This window comes from Eptatretus burgeri, chromosome 5, assembly GCF_056783735.1.
Source record: "Eptatretus burgeri isolate ZD-2024b chromosome 5, Ebu_testis_v1, whole genome shotgun sequence".
In the NCBI taxonomy this organism is placed as follows: Eukaryota; Metazoa; Chordata; class Myxini; order Myxiniformes; family Myxinidae; genus Eptatretus; species Eptatretus burgeri.
This window is the reverse complement of record NC_140965.1, coordinates 108,985,789-109,013,418: the sequence shown is the minus strand read 5'-3', so window position 1 is coordinate 109,013,418 and position 27,630 is coordinate 108,985,789. Positions and strand designations below refer to the sequence as shown.

Genomic DNA, 27,630 nt, shown 5'->3' with positions numbered 1-27,630 from the left:
GAGGTCGTGGATAGATTCACTTACCTTGGCAGTGATATTCATGTCTCCGCAGGTTGTGAGCCGGAGGTCAATAGACGTCTGGGTCGGGCCTGGGGAGTCATGGATTCACTGGATCATGGGGTGTGGCGCTGCCGGTACCTGTGCGGGAGGACGAAAGTCCGAGTCTTCAGGTCCTTGGTACTTCCAGTCTTGCTCTATGGGTGCGAGACTTGGACTTTGACCAAGGATCTGAGACGGAGACTTAATTCCTTTGGTACCAGGTCTCTTCGGAGAATCCTTGGCTATCGCTGGTCGGATTTTGTGTCCAACGAGCGGTTGCTGAGAGAGACTCGGATGAGATTTGTTACCTGCATAGTCCGTGAGCGTCAGCTGCGGCTGTATGGACATGTGGCTCGTTTTCCTGACGCTGATCCTGCTCACCAGATTCTCTCAGCGAGGGAGTCTCATGAGTGGAGGAGGCCAGTGGGCCGACCACGTGCCTCATGGTTGCAGCAGGTTGACCATCATCTCAAGGAGATGGGGATGGGCCTGGCATCTGCCTGGGGGATGGCCAGACGGAGGCCCCTGGAGTACCGGCGGAAAGTGGACGCAGCGACGCGCTGTTCTGGCACATGCTCCCATACCTGACCTGACCTGAATTGGAACGTTTTTGCTGACTGTTGTGAACAGCATATCATGGCATGAGCCTGACGCCAGTATTTTGGATTTAAAACGTTATTAGTGGTTTTTCTTTGGATTGCTTGTTTCTGCAAATGGTCAGTTAATTGTCTGCATTAAATGACAGCAAAGTATTTTTCCCCTTATGAAGAGTTTTAATGGTGTTTATGTCCCAAAATGAATTTGATTGCATTAAACTTTAGCAGGAGCTCCTGGAAAAGGAACAATTGTTCACATTTCCAAGAGTAAACCATGACAAAAAAAAAAAACTCGAGAAGCAGATGGATTCAATGATAAAATGATCAGACACCTCGGACACTGACAGTCAGGCTGTACAATTTTTTTTTTTAATCTGGGCATCTCGGAGAAGAAGAAAGGTTGTTTTGAGAAATGACCATAAAATGAAATGGGCCAAAGAAGTGTGTGTGTGTGTGTGTGTGTGTGTGTGTGTGTGTGTGTGTGTGTGTGTGTGTGTGTGTGTGTGTGTGTGTGTGTGTGTGTGTGTGTGTGTGTGTGTGTGTGTGTGTGTGTGTGTGTGTGTGTGTGTGTGTGTGTGTCAGGAGGGTCGAGGTCCAGGATAAAGTCAGATGGATAAAAGAATAAAATTAAATAGAATAAGAGGAAAATAAAAACTAAAGGCGCGATAAATGAAATGAATAAAAAAATTGCTGCAGGTTGTGCAAGTTTATAGTTATACAAGCCAGAACCAGTCAAGCAAGAGGAAGTCTGCATGCTTGAAGCCCTGCTACTGTGTGAACCACCCGCTGATCCATGGAATGCATCTGCTTAGCCAGCTGGCCGGCTGCAACTGGTGGGTGGGTAAAGGAATGGCCGCTTTTGCTCTGATGGGTCAGCCTGACTTCAACACAGCAGGAAGGAAACAAGCTTTCAAGGAGAAAACACACACACACACACACACACACAAACACACACACACACACACACACACACACACACACACACACACACACACACACACACACACACACACACACACACACACACCTCACTTAAAAAAAAAACATCCAGTGAGCAAACTGTCGAGTTATTTTGACTTGTGAGCATTGTTTACCCGATGGAAAGATCTGATAATCTGAAAGTTTACCCGAAAGTTTACCCGATAATCTGATCTTGCTTCCTTTTTCATTCCAATGAAAAAGGGAATAAAGTAGATGTAGGGTGACATTTTCTCCAATTATTATCATTTTGATAACTTCTTCATTAGGATAACTGCAGTTGTTTGCAGAAAAGATACATTTGTGATTCTTGGCAATCTCAACAATCGTTTTACAAAAATCCTTATCCTTAATATAATTCACGGTCGGGTGTTTGTTTGTGTGTGTGTTTGTGTGTTTGTCGCACTACTCCTACATTTCTGGGCTGATTACATCCAGACTTACTGCATAGGACCAGCATGACCCTAATTAGTGTATGGGGGTGTTTTTATCTTTTCCGGTTGTCGTGAGGGGAGGTAAAGTGGAGGAAAGGAGGAGGACGCAAATTCTCGATGTAAATGTGTATCGTGTTGCGCCATCTCCAGGTGGGAGAGGGTATTACAAGTCCCACTCTTGACAGTACAGTATTCCTATCCCCACATTTTCCTGTACAGTGAGGTGTTTTGAATCATAAGCAGTAGGTATGTTTTTCTCTTTATGCACATAACTCGAGTTATTGTATTTTATTTTCGGGAGTGATTGATGCAGCGGTCAGTTACCTATGCACCGCCTAAATAAAGGGATGTGTCAGAAGAACATGTTTCATGCCAGGAACAAGATTGCCTGTTGGGCAGGTACTCTGCAAGTATAATATAATGTAAGGCATCGACTTAAAAATTCAAATCTGCGACAGAGCCGGATAGAGTGAGCAAGAAGGAGGTGGAAAGAAAGACAAGAAAGGGAAACATCATGGAGGAAATGAAAATGAGAAGGTGGAGATGGATTGGGCATGGACTGCATATGGAAAACAACATCACAAAGAGGGTGATACACTGGAAGCCTGAATGCCGAAGGAGCATTGGACGGCCTGCAGAGACCTGTTGATGTGCGGTGCAAAATAATATGAGGGAGCTAGAAACCACCTGGTTGTGACCCATCAGTGGACCAAGACAGACAAATGTCGTGTGAGTTTCTTCACTATATGCCATAAGACCATGACACGGCCATAAGCAAAGTAAGCAATATAAGTTCATGCCCGACTCAATGGCACAAGCTCACTCTTGGAATTCACCAGGGTGCTAAGAATAACTCACTTTCTCTTTGATGAAATAAAAATTTCTGCAATAATCTGGCCCAGAGAGGAAATGTGAACCACTGCGTATATTTGTCAATCAAAATGTCAACATGGTGCTCTGATGACCTGTTAGGTAATTGGACAGATGGTGATTAAGATGTTAGAAGTTTGTGAGCTTGTGGCTCATCCCACAAAAAAGCCTGGTGTTGGCTTTGCGGTTTTGGTAGCTGGCATAAGATCTTAGGGTATTGAACTTGAGCCCCTGCTTTTCCTTCAAATAACACCAGGTGGGTTGACAGAAATAAAGAGAGACAGAGACAGAGACAAAGAGACAAAGAGACAGAGATACAGAGAGACAGAGAGAGAGCGAGAGAGAGCGAGAGAGACAGAGAGAGAGAGACAGAGAGACAGAGAGAGAGACAGACAGACAGAGAGAGAGACAGTGAGAGAGAGAGAGAGAGTGTGTGAGACAGAGAGACAGAGAGAGAGAGACAGAGAGAGAGACAGAGAGAGACAGAGACAGAGACAGAGACAGAGACAGAGACAGAGACAGAGACAGAGACAGAGACAGAGACAGAGACAGAGACAGAGACAGAGACAGAGACAGAGACAGAGACAGAGACAGAGACAGAGACAGAGACAGAGACAGAGACAGAGAGAGAGAGAGAGAGAGAGAGAGAGAGAGAGAGAGAGAGAGAGAGAGAGAGAGAGAGAGAGAGAGAGAGAGAGAGAGAGAGAGAGAGAGAGAGAGAGAGAGAGAGAGAGAGAGAGAGAGAGAGAGAGAGAGAGAGAGAGAGAGAGAGAGAGAGAGAGAGAGAGAGAGAGAGAGAGAGAGAGAGAGAGAGAGATTTGTGCTCAATGATCCCCAATATTCTCACCAATTGTGCAGCGATTGAACGTAACGGCATCATAATGCCATGTGGTTTGAAACAATGGACACATGAGTTAGCTTCACCCCTTTATGGAAAAGTAAAATTAAAACTGGATGAAATATTGATTTTTACCTGCACCAACTTATTAAATTTTACTGAGTTCTCACAATGTCACAGAGAGCAGGCAAACTACAGTATTTCAAACAATGAAGAATCAGCATTTTGGGTGTTAAGGAAGAAAAATTGATGTGATTGTACACTACAATAACAGCTTGTTAAGTCACTGGGATTAAGAAGAACTATTCTGTCGTCTTTATTGAACGTGACTTGCGTTAACATAAATGTTCTTTTTTTAAAATACCATAGTTGATGAACTGTATTTCTTTAAATTAAGTACTTTGTCAAAAACAAAATTTTCATTTATCTGACACTTCATTGGGTCATCTCTTCGAGCATGACCTAATAATATGGGTGTCGATGTCCTTCGATCCGTCCGTTCACAATGAAGTTGAAGCGGGAGATCTGATCATTAGTGATCCTGATAGAGGTCGATGAGACGTACACGATGGTATGACTTTCAAGGTCACCGAAGGTGAAGGTCAAGGTCATGACGTTTTTGAAGTTGTGAAAATGACGATTTTCAAATTCTATCTCCGCCATTTCTCAAGCGATCTTGAATTTGATTGGAGCCTATGAATCTATGGGACACTATCTAAATTTGGTCAGGCCGGATTTTCGATATTCGCTTTTGTGTTCGTGTCACGTGACTTCAAAGTTGGCAAAAAATGCGAAAATGACGATTTTCAAAATCTATCTCCTACATTTCTCAAGCAATGTTGAATTTGATTGTGGCACATGAATGTATGGGACAATATCTAAATTTGGTCAGGACGGATTTTCGAATTTCGCTTTCGTTTTCGTGTCACGTGACTTCAAAGTTTGCAAAAACTGCCCTATATATTCAGGAGGCTATATATTCTCTACTGGGCATGGTAAAACTTAGTGAATGGTGTCATTGCATAGCAGCTGACCTTGTACATTTATACATTTTCCACCGAAGGTGCAAAAGTTTCAAAACCCGAAATGTAAACGTCGGCATTTATTCTCAAAATATAATTTCGTGCGTGCGCGCGCCAAAATGCCGAGTCATCTTTAACCAAACTGTGCAGTCGAGATGCGCAGTAGTCTTCGGTCACAACTGAACATTGAGAACTTGTGGTATCATAGAGATGAATGTCACCCCCCACACGAGGATCATTTTTTGTTTCACTTTACATTTAATCAAAGCTAAGTGATAGATTTAGTTGTGTTCTTATATTAGAATCATGTACTTCTTTTGTTTTATTTGATAAATGTTATATTCCGGAAAATTTATTTTGTTTGAATTTGTTCCAGAACATACTTTTATGGCATATAAAATACGTTCATGATAGGACTTGGTCTTCAAATTCCCTGATAATTTGGACGAAAACAATTGGAATAGGTAACCAAGCCCAAATTACAATTCCGAGACCAACTTGGATGAGAAATCATTGCGCTGTATTTCCAGGTAGGATGATTCATCAATGTGTGTGCCATCTCTTGGATGGACGTTAAACTGGCGAACCATCTGCCGGCACTAGGTGATGGACGTTAAATATCCGACAGAAGTTTTCGTGAAGAGTTGGCGAGCTATCGCCGGCACCTTGGCCGAAACCAGAATTCCTGCTCTAACCATCCAGGGACACTGCATCAGCAGCAAAGCTAAAACAAATCATGCTACTGACAGCCATATGCTGGCATACGAAAGAACAACAACAATCTGTATTTCATTCAAGGCAAAGCTATCCGTTTTCGAATGTCTTGCTGTGATGACGTCAGTCACTTTGTACATTTTGTTTATGGTTAAGAAGAGATTTGATTTGAAATTCCTGCTTCATCTGAAGAAGAAGCATTATTGGTGTTATTGTTCCTCATGATCTGATGGTTTCAAATCTGTTTGAATTCAAAAGGGTCCCTTTTGCTTCCTTTACTAAAGCAGTTGAACTACACACAATTGACAAATCAAAAATTAAAAGCACTGCTCTTTCTGAAGAGTTCAGGATTCAACCAGTTAAATGAAACGTCATGAACAACTGAAGGAAAAGAAAATTCAATGGAACAAGGGCGCACACTCTAAATGGCCCGTTGCTTCACAACCTCATGGCTTCTTCCCAAAAAGTGGTGCCAGAATCATGAAACAAATCAATGTTTTAACTGGGCTAAAGTTTCCAACTATCAATTCGCTACATAAACATGGAAATCAGAAAAAAATAAAACCTTGACTGAGTTAGTCACTCATTGGAATCTTCAATGTTTTTCGACTGAAAATGAACCATCAAATTTCTGCACCTGTAATTCTTTCTTCACCCCTTCCCACCTTCCTCTTATGCTTTCTCTATAACATCCCTCTCATGCAAAGAAAATGACCTCCGAAAAAATGATTTCTTTCATTACATCTTTTGATTTCTCCAGGACTGTTTTGGCATTCCCAAAATGAACAAGATCAGCAACTGTGTTAAGTCAAAGGAATCATTATGGGAATATCACGCGGCTCTTGAAATCAAGCTCAGTTCAAATGAGAAGACACATTTTGGGTATACAATGGAGCTTTCCCATTTGGAAAGGTATAGGAAAAATATGTGGAAGGGCAATCAAGTGGATGCTGATGACAGATAGATTACCATTGAGCTCGAGATATAATAAAATGTTGAAAATTTCCAGCGAATGAAATTAGCTTGCAACTATTATGTATGAACACCAAAAGGTCATCATTATGATTTTTCTGATAGCCTATGAGATGGTAGCGTTTCAAATCGTTTCAATGCTTGGGTAGGGACCGTAGTTTAAAATTTCTCCATTTTTACTTGAATAAAATTTTTGCACAAATTTTGCACAAAAACAAAATAGAAAGTAAAACAAAATTGGTTAAAGGGGAAAAAAAGTCATAATCAACTCAACATTCTAACCACATAATGAATTAGAAGGGCACTTGGTTGAGTGCATACCTCCACCAATCAATGCCTGATCCACAAGAACATGCACATTTTTGAAAATATCATACTATATATCATATTTGGCCACATCTCTCAAACCTGAAGAATCACTTTAAGAATTTTAAAATTATCAGATCCGGATCCGGATTCGGATCTTCACTAAAATCGAATCGATTTATTCTTGTCACACACCCATAATGTCCACCAAGTTCTGTCCGAATCCATTCACAACTGTTTGAGATATCGTGCTATGTATTGTTTTGGCCCTGTCTCTCAATGGAGAAGGATTACTAAAAAAGTAATTATCGGATCCAGATCCTGATCTACACCAAAATGTAATCAATTCATCCTTGTCACACACCGAACCTGCACACCAAATTTCATCTGGATCCATCAAAAACTTTTTTCATATATCCTGCACACAACAAATAAACAAACAAAGTTGAAGACGACATCCTGCAGAGCACAATACTTGCAAAATCAATAAAACAAATTTGACCTCAAAAATAATAATTGTTGGTTGAATACAATGACCAAATATGCAACTGCACTTCAAATTTCAAGTGAATCGGATGAAAATTGAGAATTTTAAAATACCACCTTAGTTGTTGACCTTGGGGCCATGTTGACCTCAAATATAATTGGCTGGTTGAATTAATTGAAATCAAATATAAATCCGCTTCAAATTTCAAGTCAATCAAATGAAAATTGAGGATTTTATAAGCTTGACCTCAAGATGAGCTTGACTTCTTAGTTAAAATCAATAGCCTTCTTAGTTGAGCCTCCCTCTACAACTTGGTAAAGTTTCATGACGATTGGTTCGGAATAGTGACCTGTAGGTGATTGACAGACAGACCAACAGACAGACAAACAGACAGAATAACAAAATCGACTGACTAATATACTTGAAAAATCTTCGATTTTGCAAGTAACAAGAAGAAGACGTCATGCAGAACATGATACTTGCAAAATCCATTAAAACAAATTTGACCTCAACAATAATTAGTGGTTTAATTTAATGTCCAAATATGCAACTCCTCTTCAAAGTTCAAGTCAATCAGATGAAAATCAACAATTTTAGAAATCTGGCCTATGTTGACCTTTTGGCCTATGCTGACCTCAAAAATAATTGGTGGTTGAATTCAGTGATGTGATTTGCAAACCCTCCTCAAATTTCAAGTAAATGGGATGAAAATTGAGGATTTAGGAAATACCACCTTAGTTGTTGACCTGGGGCCTATGTTGACCTGTTGGTCAATGTTGACCTCAAAAATAATTGACTGGTTGAATTCAGTGACTTGAAATAGAAATCCTCTTCAAATTTCAAGCCAATCATATAAAAATTGAGGATTTTAGAAATCTCACCAAAGTTGGTGACCTTTGGCCTATGTTGATCTTTCGGCCTATGTTGACCTTTCGGCCTATGTTGACATTTTGGCCTATGATGACCTCACAACTAATTGGTGATTGAATTCAGTAAGCTGATATGAAAATCCTGTTCAAATTTCTCGTCAATCGGATGAAAATAGAGGATTTTAGAAATTCGACAAATTTGTTGACCTTTGACCTATGTTGACCTTTTGAACTCAAATATTAAGAGGCTTCTTACTTTTGACAAACTCTACCATGTGGTGAAGCTTCGTGAAGATCGGTTGAAAATGATGACCTGTATGCGATTGTCATTCTTCGTTCGAGCAAATAAATTTGCAGTTTCTTTGTTTGTCAGTGGTGTTCGTCCGATCGCTGTGGGCAATACTTTACATCGTATTGTGACCAAAGCCACAGTGCGATATTTTTCTGAAGATCTCAGTGCTGAGCTCGGTCCTGTCGTGTTGGGCTATTTAACTAAAGGTGGGTGTGAAGTGGCTGCCCACACTGCCAGACTTGATCTGACAAATCCACCTCCTAATCGCGTCTTTCTTAAACTCGACATGCGTAATGCATTTAATTGCTTGAGGTGTGACTTTTTTTGTCTGAAGTACGAAGGCGCACACTCAGTTCATCCATCCGCTCATCTGGCAGGCATACACTAGGCCTTCTGATTTATTCTATGGCAATGAGGCCATTTATTCAGCAACTGGCATTCAACAGGGTTACGCCTTCGGGCCAGGTCTTCTTACCATGGGCAATGACCCAATAGCCAGGGGGGTGCAGTCAAAGTTCAATTTCTGGTCCCTCAATGATTCATCATTTGGGGATGAACCCGCAAAAGTGCTGGCTGACCTCAAGAATGTCATTGCCCAGTTGACTGACATTGGCCTCGAGATCAATGGTAGCAAATCCGAGTTGACCATCCTCAACCATGCATCGCTAGATGACTGTCAACCAAAGCCATATTTAAGGTAGTGCTCCCTGATATTGATTGTTTTGATCAATGACTACTTTCTTGGTGCTCCGATCTCCATGAAGCATTCACCCAAAGCTATTATTGAGAAGTACGATGACTTGATCTGTATGGCAGGCTGTCTGGAGCAAATTGACGCATTTGTGCTGCTCAAAAACTGTTTCGCCCTGCCCAAGTTCCTGTATATCATGTGTGCATCTCCCACCTACCTGAATGGTGCACAGCTAAGAGTAAAATCTCTGGTGTTGATTCTGGTCTCTGGTCTCTTCTGGTCTCTGGTAAAATCTCTGGTCTTTTCAATAATTCTGCTTGGATGCAAGCTATGCTCCCAGTTAAGCAGGGAGGTCTGGGCTTCAGGAGGGCTATTTGTATCACTCTCTCTGGCTTAATCTCCTCATTGCTGGCAGTCGATGCCGTTCTGTCCTGCGTAAGCAGTTTGTCGCAAACGGGGGAGTTGACAGTGGTGTTGTTGCCATGGAGTTTAGCCCATATCAGTGTTTGCGAACCTGAAGGCCTCTCCCGGCTTAGCCAAAAAGCATGGGATGTTGAGGCAACAAGAGTGTCTTTTGTCAGACTGTTGAACAGTGTGAATCAGGTCAACAGAGCCCGTCTTTTGGCCGCAGCCACTAAGGAAAGTGGGATGTGGCTTCATGCAGTCCCCATTCCCTTTTTGGGAACACAGCTTGACCCTGAGTCTTTATGGGTTGCGGTTGCACTCTGAGTTGGAGCATCAGTCTGTGAGTGGTATAAATGTCGATGTGGCAGCATGATGGATACACTTGGACACCATGGCCTGTCATGCAATTTCAGTGCCAGTTGATCTTTCAGATATTCGACCTCAACCAATGTGGTCAAACGTGCCCTTGCTGGGGCAGGGATACCATCTGTCCTAGAACCCCTTGGTGGAGACCTTGGCGAAAACAACGACCCAGATGGCTTGACCATTGTTCCATACAAGAATGGGAAAAGCCTAACCTGGGATTTCACTTGTGTCGACACTTTCGCCAAATCACACGTTTATAATACAGCCTCAACGGCTGGAGCGGCTGCCACCGATGTGGAAGTTCTGGAACGCAATAAATACGCCGGCCTCAGCCAAACATATTCATTCAAACCAATTGCCATTGAAACAACCGGAGTGTATGGACGATCTCCGTCCAACATCATGAGTGATATCGGAAGAAGGCTCGCTGCATCCACTGGCGATAGTAGGTAACTGGTCTGGTTCAAGCAGTGACTGAGCTTGGCCGTCCAGCGGGGAAATGCCGTTGGTGTTCTGGCTTCGGCGTGGAAAAAACAAAATCCATTTTATTTATTTTATAACACCATTTTAAAGACTTTTTTATGGGGGTGTGAGGGTTTTATTAATTTATTTTGTTATTTATAAAAATCTTTTTAAAATAAAAAACCGGACTAACCACAACATCACAGATTCACAGATTAAGAATTATCTGATAAATAAATAAATAATTTGGAAATACACCAGGAACACATGAAACACAATACAAGAAAACAGGATCATAATAAATAAATAAATATGGGAATGGGAGAATAAAATAAAAGAAGAAAAAAAAGAGGGAAGAGGATCAGATAATGAAAATAAAAACATACCAGCTGTCCTGATGTTCCTCTCGGTCCTGTGTTTCCTTGCTTCCCTTGGGGTCCCTGAAAAGTAGAATGGTCCAATGTTTTTTTTTCTTTTTTTAAAGAATGAGACAGCAATAGTAAAAACGCTTTACATCAAAATCAACCAACAAGATTGACTCTCTATGTTTTATCATCGCAACACGAACTGTATATACTCCAAGCTCCACAAGTTTGATCTGGTCTCTCCGTGAGATTTAATTTGCAAAATCCGATGAATGAAGCTATCGTTCAACGAATGCTCAAAAGAGCCATTAAACTGGTCTCCTATATCTACTGCCCCCTCATCTGAACTCAGCCTGGGATTCTTCCACAGAAACCTGCTCTCTCTCTCTTTTGCACACAGCCATCTCATCTCGTATTCACTTATCCCACCCTTCTTCCCACCCATCGTACAGGGAATCCTTTGTTGAGGCAGTTGCTCTGAAACAACTTGCATTCTCTTCCTGTAAAGCAAACCTGACCAAAGGCAACCTCAGAACATTCCAAAAAGTTCACAAGAAGTGTGTCCACCCTCAGTGGGGTCAGAAATCAACATCTGGCAAACCCCAAGATTGAGCTTTCAAACTTGTTTCCCTCCCGAAAACCTGGTGACACCTTGTTTAGACTATCTCCAGAGTATGTGCCCTCTCCATCCTTCACCTAATATGCCTGGTGTTGGCTTAATGGTTAGGGTGGTGGGCTTGTGATCCTCAAGTCCTGAGTTCAAATCCTGCTTGGCTGTTGAATTCATACCAGATGGGGTTGACTCAGCCTATCATCCTTCCGAGATCAATAAAATGAGTACCAGCTTGCAGCGATGATTGAGCTATTTGAGTATCTTGTGTCGGAGTGGCGACCTATCCAGGATTGTGCCCAATAACCCAATAGCATGGGCAGCACCAATGCTCTGCACAGAGTAGAGTCCCAAAGGATGGATGGATCCTTTTCCTCACCACTTCAAATGGCTCCACAGATGACACTGCTTGTGAGAAGACCGAATTCCTCAAGTCTGTGTTTGCTTCCAAATAATCTATTGCCAACCACTTGCTCTATGTATACACCCAACTACTCCTGTCTCAGTGTCTTTTATACCTGAGAAGGTAGAGAAGTTTCTGGCAATGCTCAACTCTGATATTGCAACTAGACCAGACAGCATCAGCTCACGTGTGCTAAAAACCTGCTCTGCTGCTCTTGCACATCCTCTCTCTGCTCTCCTCAGCCTATCATTTACCTGAGATCATCTTCCATCTGCTTGGAAATCAGCCAACATCACTGCATTCCATAAAACGGTACCAAAACTGATTGCTTTAACTACAGACCTTTCAGCTTACTTCCTATCATCAGCATGGTCATGGAATCCAACATCACAGTTGATATAAAATCCTTTTCTTTTTCTCCAACAACCTCATCCCAGATCAACAATTTTTGATTCAGACCATGTTACTCTACCTTGGACATGCTGTTCCAATTCTCCCAACACATGATGGAGGCCCTCATTGTCAGACATGAGATCAGGGCCATCACCCCAGACATATCTCAAGTTTTCAATACAGACTAACACTCCATCTTGCTCTGCAAACTGTCTGCCTATAGCACCCAAGGCCAACTCCACACAGAGCTTACTGACTTTCTCTAACTCTCATAGCCAACGTGTGGTTCTCAATGGAATCCTGAAGTCACTTTTCCCTGTTAAGGTTGGAGTGCCCAAGGACAGTGTTCTGGGTCCAGTCTTATCCCTAATCTTCATAAATTATCTCTCTGACTGGAAAATCCCCATTATATCTATTTGCTGATGACTATGCCCTCGACTGTGACATCCCTCATCCTTCTTATATTTTCAGGTTGCAGCCTCTTCCATCACTACAAACCTTGACAAAAATCACAAGTTTGTCAAACACTTGGAACGTGACTTTCAATCCTGACAAATCATTTTCTCAATCATTATGTCTCTGTCTCTCTGTCTCTCTATATCTGTCTATGTCTATGTCTATGTCTATGTCTATGTCTATGTCTATGTCTATGTCTATGTCTATGTCTATGTCTATGTCTATGTCTATGTCTATGTCTATGTCTATGTCTATGTCTATGTCTATGTCTATGTCTATGTCTATGTCTATGTCTATGTCTATGTCTATCTCTCTCTCTCTCTCTCTCTCTCTCTCTCTCTCTCTCTCTCTCTCTCTCTCTCTCTCTCTCTCTCTCCCCAAAAGGACCACATGGCAAACCCTCTCATATACTTTATAAACAATCCTATCAAGGAAGTTCAGTCACTCAAACTTCTGGTTCTCACGATCAGCCATGATCTTTCTTGGGCAAACCACATTTCAAAGTTAGCCTCCAAAGCCAGCCACCAACTGGCTAACCTCCATCATACAAAGTTCTTTCTTTGCACACCTCAATTTCCATCCACCGAGAAGGCCTTCATCCACAGTTTGATGCTTTAGGGAGTGCTGGTCTCCCCTCTGGGCTGGATCCCCTGCCTCAAACCATTTTTAGCTTGACACCATGGAAATCAAGGCCTTCATGATTATTGGCATCTCTCACAATGAATATGTCTGTGGGCCAATCACTTTCCCAAAGTAGACAGGTCGTCGACTCTGTCTTTTACTACGTCCTCTCTAGTCTTGCACCCTCTGCTTTTTCCATGCTTTGTCCCCCCCCCACCCCTCCAGGTATCCCCACCTGTGGAACCAACTTCCACATTCTCTTTAATCTCATATGCTTCCCTTCAGGTCTTCAAAATCACTGGTCTCCACCATTTAAGATCATTCCCCATCCAAAACCATGATAGTATCAACGCCACCCCCAAGCCAAATGCCTTTCAAATGTCCAGTTTTTCCTTCCTGAGTGTTTGCTTCTGTGATCCATCTTGTCCACTCCATGCATCCTGCTTTACCTGTATGCCTCCTCACACCCATTATTTTTCCAAGTCCCCCTCTATGTTGTCCTTCAACCTTGCTGGAGGTGTTTCCCATCCTCTCTCTCCTGTCCCTTTTGTTCTGTTGCATCCTGATGCATTCAGTGTTTTAGCTCTTCCACGAGCCTCGTCTGCATACAAAATAAGCTTATAAAGAACAAAATAAAAAAAAATAAATGCAACATCATGGTATGCCATGAAAATGAAATGATGTTCCTTAATTCAAACCATATAAAGCATTGATGAGGGTGGCTTTGAGGGTACGTGCTGTTCATTTAGGGCCTTCGGCACAGCAAGGTGCTGTTCACCATTGAAACTAACAACTGAAGACACAGCTTACAGGACGAGTGTTTTCGGGGAAACAAGGCAATAGTTACACAACAGATCACCAAGTATCCAAGCCTGGTGTTGGCTTAGTGGTTAGGGGGGCTGGCTTGTGATCCTTGGGTCCTTAGTTTGAGTCATGTTGGTTCCTGAATTAACACCAGGTGGGGTTGACTCAACCTGCTATCCTTCTAAGGTCAGAGAAATGAGTTCCAGTGTACTGGTAGAGGGGAACAGCATTGGTGGCACATTTATGCCCCAAGAACCGATAGCTACATGACAGCCAAGCTGCTACATGCAAGAACAGAGAACCAAGTATCAAAATGGCAATGCATGATACTTTGGCATTCGTGGAACATTCACAATGAGAATCAACATTAGAGTTTGTTTATCTTGGTTTGTCATTTACATTTTCACGACTCATGGAAGGGTTTCAATTTATCTGTACAAGTTAAGCTAATTTGTCGCTGATAAAAGTTATCCATCACTGGCAACTTTTGAGAAACACTCATCATTCAGGTGCGAGTGGTCTTTACATTGGCAAAAGGTAACTTGTGCCCAAGTGAACTATAACGAGCAGTACAGTAATTATTGTCTGTTTGGAATTTGATTTACCTCATCGTTGAATGCAAGTTCAACCATATGTATGACACAACAAAGAAATAAGATTTGGAAGAAACCACCAATTAGCTTAATTTTGGAGATCTTAAAAACATGAGTGGAAAGGAAAATTTCCTTGTTTAATGAGACACCACACACACAACAACAGGTGATGAAAGTAGCTTGCATTTATTTATTTTACAGGATGTCTTGGGCTCAAAGAGGAGCTATTGTTTTCTTTCGATACAAAGTCAAGGTTCATGGAGGAGCAAGAACAAAGGACACATCAGGATGTACCAGAACAAAAGCAACAGTGGAGAAAGGGGGTTAAGGTCACCAATAGCGGGGTTGAGGGACAAAATAGAGACAGACTTGGATACATAAGGGATATGGGGAAGAATGAGGGGTTTGGGGGAATGCACAGGGTGAACAAAATGGCGAGAAAAAGAAACTCTCAGGAAGGAAAAACTGGAAATTTGGAAACAAGTGGGTTTGGAGAGGGTTAATAGGGACAGTAAAGATCATGGTTTGTGATGTGGGATGATTTGAGATGGTGGTGAACAGCTGTCTTGACGACCTGAACAGAAGAATAATGAGATTGATGAGGATGTGGAAGTTGGTTCCACAGGTAGGAAAAAAAGAGGAGGAAAATGAATGGAGGTGAGCAGTGATCCTAGATTTGGGGAATTAAACAAGAAAGGAGTTGATGGCAGACAAGAAGGGAGTTGATTGGCCTACTCAACCATACCTTGAGTTGGAATAGGCCTCAACGGTTGCTTAGGCCAAAGTCACATTTGCCACGGCAGCCATGGGGTCTCCAAAATCTACAGCCACTATCAATTATATGGCGGCCGTAGTATTTCCACGGTCACACAATGTAGCAGTCACATATGTTTTTATTTTTCGGGGAGCCGCACGGTGTATTTATAAATTGTGGAGACCAAAAATGTGGGGTTGCCATTCGGTCTTTGATTTGATGTCGCACGGTGACCTTAAGGGGGCCCTGCGGCTGCCATAGAATGTTCAAGGTAGACGCAAGGTGCCCGCAAGGTGACCACAGGGGGACCGCAGGGGTGCCCTAAGGCGAACGTGCGGCCAGACGGACGGTAACGAGTGGGTCAATTTTTTTTTTTTTACCAGTTCTTTTTTTCGGCTTGTCGAATTGCTACGGTGAACGTAGAAATGAAAAAAAAGTTATAACTCCGCGTTATAATTCTACAGCGACCCCTACGGTCTGTAAAAGATAGCAAAACGGCGTAGGGCCACCCTGAGGCCACCGCAGAAACTCTGCGGCCGCCACACGTTTCTGTCAATTCAGAGGGCGTACGGCCGCCTTATCCTCGCCATAGAGCAAATGTGACTTAGGCCTTAACAATAAAAATGTGTTTTTCACTTTCCTCACATATATCAACGAATGCCTCATCACCATACCAACAAAACACTGGATACATCGCAATGCTTATAAACGCATGGAGCCACCAGTTTTAATGGCTTTATTTAATTTCCGCACATGCCATAACCTCTAGAATCTCTTAATCTGAGCTGAATTTCAAAATTTAAGTTTCTTAATTCACCTCAGCAGCAGTTCCGACTTCTAAAAAAAAAAAAGTGTTCATTTGTCCAATTTGGACATTGACTGACATTCCAGGCGTCTCTGGGTGCATGGTGTTTATAGAACCGATCGGCAATCGCTATTCGCTTGCCAAGCCACCCGTTCATTATCAATCGTTTCATGGGAGTGCTTGCTTGAGTGCTGAAGCCACTTGGCGAGTGCTCTACAAGCTGCTTGGTTGTTTGTTCACAAGCTATGGCCATAAACAGATAAAGTATTCACACTGTCACTGAATATATCGGTCGACTTGAACAAAGTTCAGGTCCAACTAACCTGCATTTAGCCCTGCGTCGTCATGTGGTGCCTTGGACGGTGTTTCGCCTGCTGAAAATATGCAATTATAATGTACACGACGTTTCCCCTATTTGTACGATCTTCTTTCATTATACAAACCGTGACTTCAACAGAGATGGATACATATTAAAAAAATTAAATGTTTCGTTTTTAAGTGACTTCAACCGTTTCAATGGAGTGATTACTGAAATGCTTAACGCACTTGGTGAGCACTCTTCAAGCTTCAATCTCTACAAGCTTCCATGGTGATAGCAGGGCTTGGTTGTCCATGGGAACATCTCCGGAGTTAGGAAGGCAAATTAATTCCATGATTGCAATGAGTAAAAATGTTCTCAGTTGTTACAAAGCAATGAATCGTCACATCATGGCAGGATAGCCAAGATGTACACACACTCACTCTAACCTGTCTGGCCGGGGTTGGAATCCCGACCCATCTATAAACTGTCATCCCAGTATTTTACAGGCAGGGTGATTCATCAATGCGTGTGCTGTCTCTTGGATGAACATTAAACTGGGTGTTACATCAGCCGGAATCCCCCCCTCTCCTGTCCCCATCCCCTATCTGCCTCCTCACTCTCCTCTCAACTCTTCCACCCAGCCCCTCTACCAACCCTCCTCCTCTTGAACCCCTCTCACTCTCCAAGTGCTCTCCCTCTCGCACTACTCTCCCTCTCCCACCCCCTCTCTCTCTGTCTCTGTCTCTGTCTCTGTCTCTGTCTCTGTCTCTGTCTCTGTCTCTCTCTCTGTCTCTCTCTCTGTCTCTCTCTCTGTCTCTCTCTCTCTCTCTCTCTCTCTCTCTCTCTCTCTCTCTCTCTCTCTCTCTCTCTCTGTGTCTCTCTCTCTCTCTCTCTCTCTCTCTCTCTCTCTCTCTCTCTCTCTCCCACCCATATCCCTCTATCTCCCACCACCATCATTCTCTCTCCCACCCCTCTCCCTCTATCTCCGATCCTCTCCCTCTATCTCCCATCCTCTCCCTCAACCTCCCACCCCTCTCCCTCTATCTCCCATCCTCTCCCTCTATCTTCCACCCCTCTCCCTCTATCTCCCATCCTCTCCCTCTATCTTCCACCCCTCTCCCTCTCTCTCCCTCTCTCTCCCTCTCTCTCCCACCCCTCTCCCACATCTCTTCCATATCTCTCCCTTTCTCTCTCTCCCAGGCCTCTTGCTGTCTCTACCACCCCGATCCCTCTCTCTCCCCTTCACTCTCTCTCTGTCATCCCTCCCCTCCTCCCCACCAACCCCCCCCCTCTGTTATGGAGACTAAGGACTGATGGTTTAGTTGTTAATTTAAAACATCTTCCCCATCATGCAGCATGTACAAATAAATCTCAGAGTCAGCCGACCAGAGAGGAACAAAGGTCGCTGCTTGTGTGAGCATGCAAGCAGGCAGGCCTTTGCTCGATAGATTGCACGGGTTTTAAATGCTCCCACCTGGTCTTATGTAGAACCTGGCGGTGAAAAAGAAAATGTTGCTGTTTGGGCGGGTTTATCGCCTTTCCCTTCTCCTCCCCTCATGCTGCCTTCCCTTCTCTTCCCCTCCCCTTGCAATGTCTTCCCCTCCACATGCCTTCCCTTCCAATCATGCTGCCTTCCATCCCCCTCTCACGCTTACCTACTCCCAAACCTACTCTCCTCTTCTCTCCTCAAGGACATCTTCAGGTGGTTTCCACATGCTGTATTAATGTTCTGTTTTAACAAACACCATTTCATTCAATCCTGCAGTACACTCACCACCCCTTTTCTACACAAGTCCAACTACCAAACGCAAGTCCAGAACATATTTCCCTAACACTTCCCTCCTCACAAACCCCTTCCTACCCTGCTCCCTCCTCTTTCTCTCTCCCCCAACATCCTCAGTCCGACACCTCCATCCTCTCTCCCTCCGCTCTGTCCTCTCTTCCTCCCCTCTGTCCTTTCTCCCTCCTCCCTGTCCTCTCTCCCTCCCCTGTATCCTCTCTTCATCCCCTCTGTCCTCTCTCCATCCAATGTGACCTCTCTCCCTCACTTCCGTCCTCTCTTCCTCACTTCCGTCCTCTCTCCCTCACTTCTGTCCTCTCTCCCTCACTTCCGTCCTCTCTCCCTCACTTCCGTCCTCTCTCCCTCACTTCCGTCATCTCTCCCTCTGCTCCATCCTCTCTCACTCTCCTCCCTCCCCTCTCCCTCCCCCTACCCCTCTGGTCTCTCTCCCTCTACTCCATCCTCTCTCCCTCCACTCTGTCCTCTCTCTCTCCCTCCCCTCCCTCTCTCTCCCTCCCCTCCCCCTCTCTCTCCCTCCGCTCCGTCCTCTGTCATTTCTCCCTCCGCTCCCTCTCTCTCCGTCCACCCCGTCCTCTCTCCCTCTGCTCCATCCTCTCGCCATCCCCTCTGTCCTCTCTTCCTCCGCTCCATCCTCTCTCCCACCCATCCGTCCTCTTTCCCTCTGCTCCATACTCTCTCCCTCCACTTCGGCCTGTCTCCTTCCCCTCCGTCCTCTCTCCATCCACTCTGTCCTCTCTCCCTCTGCTCCGTCCTCTGTCCTCTCTCCCTCTGCTCCGTCCTCTGTCTCTCTCTCTCCCTCTGCTTTGTCCTCTCTCCCTCCGCTCCATCCTCTCTCCATCCCCTCTCCATCCCCTCTGTCCTCTCTCCCTCCCCTCCTTCCTCTCTCCCTCTCCTCCATCCTATCCCCCTCCAATCCATTCTCTCTCCCTCCCCTCCATCCTCTCTCCATCCCCTCTGTCCTCTCTCGCACCCCTCCATCCTATCTCCCTCTGCTCTGACCTCACCCCCTCCAACCCATCCTCTCTCCCTCTGCTCCGTCCTCTGTCCTCTCTCCCTCTGCTCCGTCCTCTGCCTCTCTCACTCTGCTCCTCTCTCTCTCTCCCTCTGCTCTGTCCTCTCTCCATCCCCATCTGTCCTCTCTCCCTCCCCTCCTTCCTCTCTCCCTCCCCCCGTCCTACCTCCCTCTGCTCTGTCCTCTCCCCCTCCAACCCATCCTCTCTCCATCCCCTCTGTCCTCTCTCCCTCCCCTCCTTCCTCTCTCCCTCCCCCCGTCCTACCTCCCTCTGCTCTGTCCTCTCCCCCTCCAACCCATCCTCTCTCCATCCCCTCTGTCCTCTCTCCCTCTGCTCCGTCTTCTCTCCCTCCACTCCGTCCTCTCTCCCTCCACTGCGTCATCTCCTCTCTCCTACCAAACACAAGTCCCCCCCCACCCCCGCAGAAAAAAAGTTTTGTAATTCATGAGAATAAGCTCGTCTCCGTACGTGTCCGGGCAGCATTTATGTTCATGCGGGAGTTTGTCTCCGGACATGTCGGAGTGGTATTTGTTTCCAGACAGCTTGACTCTGGATGTGTCCGGGCGGTATTTTCTAAAGGCACGTGACACTTTGGGGTGGTGTTTGTCTGTGGATGCATGATGCATTGGGGCGGTGTTTGTCTCCGGACGCGTCGGGCCAGTGTTTGTCTCCGGAAGCGTTGGGGCAGTGTTTGTATCCGGACGCATCGGGCGGTGCTTGTCTCCTGACGCATTGGGGTGAAGTTTGTCTCCAGACACGTTGGGGCAGTGTTTGTCTCCGGACGCATCGGGGTGGTGTTTGTCTCTGGACGCGTTGGGGTGGAGTTTGTCTCTGGATGCATCGGGGTGGTATTTGTCTCTGGACATGTCTGCACAGAAGTTAGTCTCTGGTCGGGTCTGCATGGGAGTTTGTCTTCAGATGTGTCTGAGCAGTGTTTGTGGCTGTACGGCTTGGCTCCGGATGCGTCCGGCAGGTTTTTGTCTTTGGATCTGTCTGGGTGGTATTTGTCTCCAGGCCTTGTTTATTGTATGATTGGTAGAAAATGCATTTCAGACAATATTTTGTTTCCATCTTCACTGTTATTCCATGCAGAATCATTTTCATGAGACAGTATGAATCGTAATTAACGCTCTACCACACGTCTGCCTTCCGTTCCTCTCACCTCACTCTGTCTTCCCTTCCCCCACCCACCTCGCTTCCCCTCCCTCCTCTCTCCTTTCCCCTCCACCTCTTCACTCTCCCACCTCTTCACACTCACTCTCTCTCTCTCTCTCTCTCTCTCTCTCTCTCTCTCTCTCTCTCTCTCTCTCTCTCTCTCTCTCTCTCTCTTTCTCTCTCTCTCTCTCTCTCTCGCACCCCCCCTCTTTTTCTTCCCCCCTTTAGTATTCCCACAAAAAAGTAAAATATCTACCAAATTAGAGAGGCTTTTTATGCATTTTGAAGGGTGGCAGGGCCAGGGCGGGGGGAGGGGGGGGAGAGTGAGGAGTGGAGATTTCAAAATTTTATCTCACAATTTGTGTAGAATTTAGATAAAGGCACATTCCTGTTAAGAGTCAGCAAAAACTGTCAGAAATGAATACCTTGAGAATGTAGCTGCATAACATCTGTAAAAGTGCAACTTGTGACTGCACTGTATAAAGGGAATGTCCATGAGCACCACAAGTGATTGGTCAGACAGTTTGTGCACCTACTTACAATGCAGACCATTGACACACCAGGGACACAGGTCTGGCAGGGGCCACAGCCTGTGTGAAGCTTGGGGATCAGGAAGCACTCTCCAGCAGGGGTTGCTTCCTATGAATGCGGTATGAGTCACCTCAACCACAGGAACAATCCATGAGCTCTCAAACCATCCTGATGATTCTCTCCACAACCTTGCCTTCTTTTACTTTCCCATCGCAATTTTCTTTTTCGACTCTATTTAGGTCCATAATCACAATGCTTCATTGGCAGAGCCGTAGCTTTGAGATTGCCTCAATTTCCCTCAGTCATACCTTAAGCTTCTACCCAGTGCCCAGAATATTTATTGTGGGTGTTTGTTTCCGCGGCCTCATTCTGGCACCTGGAAGTCTGAATTAAAAGAAATATTTAAGTCCTCTGCAATTGGTTCATAAAGATGATGTAAAATGTTAATCACATGATTCCACTCTCACAGGTTTGAACGGGAAAGAAGACAAAGACAAAGTCACGACACCGTAACACTAAAGCAGCATGAGAAGACTCTTTCCATCGACATCAAAATACTCAAATCGAAGGTTGGCAAACACATTGTACATACATGATGTAATCTCCCCCTCCCGCACCCCCAAGTCCACACCAACATCACAACACATGCAACACACATCATCACTCACCTTCTGTATTCAATGACAACAGAATTTATGTTTCAGGAATGCCATTCTGGCCATGCCCCCATCCAAGTCCACTGATTTACAAGAATTTCAAGGGTTATTTTATAATAGTAAAAAAAAGAATCTAAGGTAATAAAATAGTGACATCATTTTCCGTATAATTTGTCTTTGTCTTTCATCCAAAAGATCACACAGAACGATTGCAAAATCTTTGTAGAACTTTGCAATGCAGAAGTGAAATAATCTATCTTTTCATGAGAAATTGTGTACTGCCAGCTTCCTCCAAATAAATTACATTGTCTACAATTATCGCACGTACTACTCACCCGAGGCCCAGGTTTGCCAGAACTTCCCGGACTCCCCGAGGGACCTCTCTGGCCCTGGGAACAAAGTGACATGATAAAGCGGACTGCCAATTTCTGCATGAACAACCAATATTTGACAAACTATAGATCAGATAAAAGCTTCCAATGATTATTATCAGTCACACCGCATGTCATCCTTGCCACCATGAATTGTTCGACGTTGTCATTTCCAAACAGATCATCATAATGCAGTTTCTGTGCTTTGCACTTATTTGAGAGGCGGTAATACATTTTATTCAACATGAAGGTGGTAAATGTTCAAACGTCTATGTTTTCTTGAAAAGAAAAACCGAATTTATTTCGAGTAACCACATTGATTCATCTGATGAGTGTAAATTATTCTTTCTGCTTCATAATTACTAATTATTCAGGCTTCTGCCATTTGGTGGATAAATCAAGACAAAGATGTTAAGTTTGTTTATTTTGTGCATCCGTATTACCAAAACACTCCAAACCTGTATAATAGATTAATTAAAGAAAAACAAATTAACACCTAGTTGTCGGAGATGGTGACATGACCAATGTAGGTAATCTCTCAGTTACAACAAGGAGCTGATATTCTTGTCCCCCCCCCACCTTTGGGATGGTATGGGGAACAGATCTGTGGGATATAAAAGCTAAATCTTGAACGCTTTTTGAAATATCACGTACAACAAGCCAAGTTACCGAGATGGTTGCCACAGCAACATAATTTGGCCAATTACAGCCTTGATCTAATCAGGTTGAGGGCATGTCATGAGGAATAGATATCTGCAAAATTAAAGGTAAATGTTCAACGTTGTTTTTTTTTTTTAATATTGCGTACACGAAAGTACATGAACGGGTGATCGGTCGGTCGGACGGAGCTCATTATAATGTCCCCCGTCTCTGGCCTTGCCGGAGGGGCGGGGGACAAAAATTGCTTGTAAGTATTAATCAAGTGAATCAATCCAATATGAAATTCTTTGAAGCTGAAGGATTGATTAAACATCATTATGTTTATATTCACTGTGCATCAGCGATTAAGGTCAACTGTTTGAAGAGTCAGCATGCGCACAATAAGTTACGAAGGTCTAGAGTTGGGTTGAGGTGTAAAGGATACCTCATACATGTCGTGGATTCTGAATGTGATATGACAACATCCTGAGGTCAAAGTTGTGGGATACTACTAACTTCCTGATAACTCTTCCCAAGAGTGTGATTTCAGCCAAATATGTTACGTGCATTGCCAAAACTAATAAAATTCCCATTACTTTGTAAAAATATAAAATTAAAAAAAAAAAACATACTCCACACATGCAGTGCAACTGTAGTGAAAAGAAAAGATGCAGCACATGTTCGAGGTGCTTTCCTCAACTTCACTACCTGCAGATGGCAACGCCCTTCTTTGTTATATTTTTGGGACATGCCTTCATAATTCTCCCTCAAACATTTAGTTGAACCAGTTGACATCACTTCCTTGTGTTTTTCAGTTTTTCAGATCCTGATGTTCAATGCTGCATGGAAACAAGTCACTGAGATCGCACCTCGCTGTGCATCTCGACACGTAATACTTTCATTCCTCGATAGTCCTCCTTCCGCATACCTACCACCCGCAGTATTGTCTACATGGATCCTACTCGTGGAATATACATTGTATGCCCACACATTCTCCATTCAAACATTACCAGTTTTTCCTTTGTTATTGTTCTCTTACATTAGTGTCGATTTTATGAAATACGTAAAACATACTTGACTATCTTAGCTTAAACTCTAATGGAGAGCAGTCAGGTCATTTCTGAATCGGAAATCGCGACGACTTAATGTACTGTTTGTGTAACCTTTGAGAAGTATTCCTGACACATTGTGTGCTCCCAGATATATTAATCCTTGCCTGCACTGCACCTGGACAACTTCAACGAAGCAAGCCGGATCATGCTACAAGCCGACATATCTTGTTGTCTCTCCACTTACAGCATCCACATTTCAATGGAAGTCTCCATTACATGTACTAAACTGACTTGACTTATCTTAGCTTCTCATATCTGGCAGGCTCAGGCATAGTTGATCATATAAGTCAAATGGAGATGACAACTTACAACGATGATCAGGATAATCGCAGAATGCAATTTATTACAAATTACTTCATCAAAGACAAAGTGGTATGAACCTTGTGTTTCAGGCCAAGCATCAATAACGAAACTATAATGATGTGATTAAAATTTTGTGTTTCACAGACTTTCATTATTGCCACTAACAGAGAGCAATTCCTCATCGGAAGTCATATTTGTTTTTTTCCTTCCATACGATTGCCATCAAGAAGCACATCTATTCATGAGTGAAAATATCTCCCATCTATAAGAGCTTGCGTCCTACTGAACAGATATGGGTAATACAGGTGATGTGAACGAGTACGGCGAATGCTGCAGAGTGCGTGGACTCACAAAATGAGAATTTGAGCATTACTATTCTCAACTTATCAGTTCCTTTGAGAATTTTGAAGTTTCCAACGTTGAAAAGTGGTGGAGCAAGACGGGATACCAGGTGCATGAAATTGCTGGTGAAATGCACCTGTTCGCAGCCATAACCCGAGGGGATTCTTCAGCGCAAATTAAAGGCAATTATTCTCAGCAATTATACAATTGCATCGTTTGCCAATGAAGCCAACATACAATGGACACTGGCATGAAACTCAGGTGTTTTCCAAGCAAATTCCACATGATTTCACTTTATTCCCCCATGTCTGAATTTCCAGTGATTATAATATAGGATTCAAACATACAGCAAACTTGTTTCCCTTTTAAATGGTTTGGAAGTGGATTCAAAATACATCCGACTCACCCTGGGAATGTCGAGGGGTGTCTGCAATGCAAATTGTGCGAAACAGAGGTGGGATGTCAATGGCTTCTGGTAAATTGTGGGCAGCTCTACACTTGTCCTTCCCCTCTTAAATTAACCCCACTTATTAAAGAAAAATTGCAAATTAAACAGGCCATCAATCACAGCTGGAAATGAACGACTCAATAGACATCACTTGTTTATGCCGCACTATAGAAACGCAAATCACAGACTTGCTGGTCGGAAATTCCAAAAGACAACTTGCTGCTCTTGATAGATTTAGTGCTCGAGTCCAAAGTTATAATTAGTGTTGTATATTTTGTTCAAAAGTATATATATATATATATATATATATATATATATATATATATATATATATATATATATATATATATATATATATATATATATATATCAAATCATGTACCATGGCCTTTGCAATCACCAACATAGAACATGGTTCTCGATCGTGTACAAGCAAGTTACCTTTTCATACTTGCGACCGAACCATGATTCAATGTAAATGTCGGTCTGGCACTCCTAGTCCTGTTTGTTTATCAGAGTAAAAACTGAAGGGAAAACCAATGACCATCACAACAATTACAATTTGAGACAATTAGGAGAAACATGGCCTTACCGGAACTCCTTGTGTTCCTGTGCTTCCTTTCTTTCCTCTTTTTCCCTTTGGTCCCTAAACCAAATACATAACCCAATGATTCATAACTGGTTTTCCTTTGACATGTCATAGAAAGAAGTATTTCAATGTTTGCTTATTATATTAACAGTGAAATGCTTTATGATACATTTATTGATTAACTGATAAATGTACTAAATCAATTAAAAAATATTGATCTGGTAATCTGCCAATAGTAGGATCGGTGTTCATGGAGCCAACATAATATCCGTCATAGGCGAATGCATATTTTTCTGTGATTAAATTACAAATTCCCGGGATTATTGAGGGCATCGTCAATGAGGCATTGCTATACCGCTGATGCAGTACTCCTACATATTATCGCCAGAATACCAGCACACAATTGCCAATTTTGGCCAAAGACAGTGTGGAACCTTTAACATTCACCATCTAATGCTGCTACACAGGTTGCCAGCTCAACATCAGTCTGAGTGGCATCACACCCATTGATGCAACTCCCCACCTGAGAAGCAACAGTCGAACAGTTTATATTGGTAAAAACAAATACAAATGTGGTGGTTGATCCGCTGAAGATAAATACAAGGTGCTGTCGTTTTGAGCTTAACCCTTCGTGAGAGAGAGAGTGAGAGAGTGAGAGAGTGAGAGAGTGAGAGAGTGAGAGAGTGAGAGAGTGAGAGAGTGAGAGAGTGAGAGAGTGAGAGAGTGAGAGAGTGAGAGAGTGAGAGAGTGAGAGAGTGAGAGAGTGAGAGAGTGAGAGAGTGAGAGAGTGAGAGAGTGAGAGAGTGATTGAGAGAGTGAGAAAGTGAGAGAGATTGAGAGAGTGAGAGAGTGAGTGATTGAGAGAGAGAGAGAGAGAGAGAGAGAGAGAGAGAGAGAGAGAGAGAGAGAGAGAGAGAGAGAGAGAGAGAGAGAGAGACTCTGTCTGTATGTCTAGATATCTGACTTATATTTTCTGTATGTCTGACCATCTTTTCCACTGCTGTTAGAGCATAAAATTCTAGTTTTAGTCAGATACGATTCCACCATGAATTAAACCCACGATCAGCAAAGACAGATCAGAGGTAAAGGAAAAAACAGCTGTTTTGCTGTACAATAACTACCTCTGGTACTGCAGGTGGACAGAGGTTATGTTTGTCCATTTCACCCCTGTCTGTCTGTCTATCTGTGAACAAGATATCTCAAAATGGAACGGATGGATTCAGATCAAACTTGGTGCACAGGTTGCGCGTGTGACAAGGACGAAATGCTTTTATTTTGGTTAAGATCCAGATCCGGAAACTGCAATTTTTAAGTGACTTCAGCATTGATAAATAGGGCCAAAAAGCGATATACAGCACGACATCACAAAAAGTTATGGACGAATTATGGCGAAACTTGTTCGACAGGACTGGATACGTGACAAGGATGAATTCATTTGAATTTGGTTAAGATCCGGATCCAGATCTGGCCCATCAGTGTGATACGAAATGCATAGAGAGGTATGTGCTCTAACGATGGCCGCTCTCGTTGTGATAGAGAAAACGTTTTGTTCAGTATTTAAAGAAACCTTTCTCCATTCATTTTTCTCAGCTTTTGCAAATTATTACACACTACTTTTCATTTGCAACCAATGTAACAGAGAAGCTCTGTGCAGTGTCCTCAAACTGGTGCAATATTTGTTGCAATTTCCTGTATTAAACTTTCCAAGTATGCTGGTTTGATACAATATTTGCTATTTTTGTTAACAAAATCCAGGCTCTTGGAAAAGTAAAGTAATGGAGGAAACAATGGTTACATAATGAAAGTGGGATATGGTGGAGAAATAGCCAGACACAGACAGGCAGGTGTATGAATGAATGAATGAATGAGAAAAGCAGAGAGGAGAGGAGGTGTGAGAAAAATGGTAAACTGCACATGAGTGAGGTGGAAGTTAGGAGGGTGACTGGGGTAGAAAACATCATGAGATTTTATTGTCCTGCCATTTTGATATGCTGAAAGGAAAACTAAGATTGTAAAAAACTCAGACAGGTGGAATTAAAGGTAACTGTGGCCACCATGGGTTAGAGCAATGAAAAGAAATAAAGGAATGGAGGTGAGCAATGTAAGGTGAGTTAAAAGAGAAGCCTTAACACCAAGTGGGGTTGACTCAGCCTGTCATCCTTCCGAGGTCGGCAAAATGAGCACCAGTGTACTGGTAAGGGGGACACTGCATCAGCGGCATAGC

At 43.4% G+C, this 27,630-nt stretch overlaps 1 protein-coding gene and 1 long non-coding RNA gene across 3 annotated transcripts in view; one reads left to right on the top strand and one right to left on the bottom strand.

Moving 5' to 3' along the window:
• Positions 1-27,630, bottom strand: part of LOC147027132 (collagen alpha-1(XII) chain-like) — a 365,482-nt gene that overhangs the window by 35,371 nt on the left and 302,481 nt on the right. For both annotated transcript variants that reach the window (XM_085883313.1, XM_085883312.1), the window contains exons 59-61: positions 25,410-25,463; positions 21,938-21,991; positions 10,728-10,781 (exon numbers count right to left, since the gene is read on the bottom strand). In XM_085883313.1, the coding sequence (XP_085739439.1) occupies positions 10,728-10,781; positions 21,938-21,991; positions 25,410-25,463 (162 nt within the window). The remainder of the gene's footprint in view (positions 1-10,727; positions 10,782-21,937; positions 21,992-25,409; positions 25,464-27,630) is intronic.
• On the top strand, positions 21,386-25,060 carry LOC147027135 (uncharacterized). Its single transcript, XR_015058697.1, has 3 exons — positions 21,386-21,515; positions 23,428-23,590; positions 23,813-25,060. It is a non-coding gene; the product is annotated as an uncharacterized LOC147027135 (long non-coding RNA).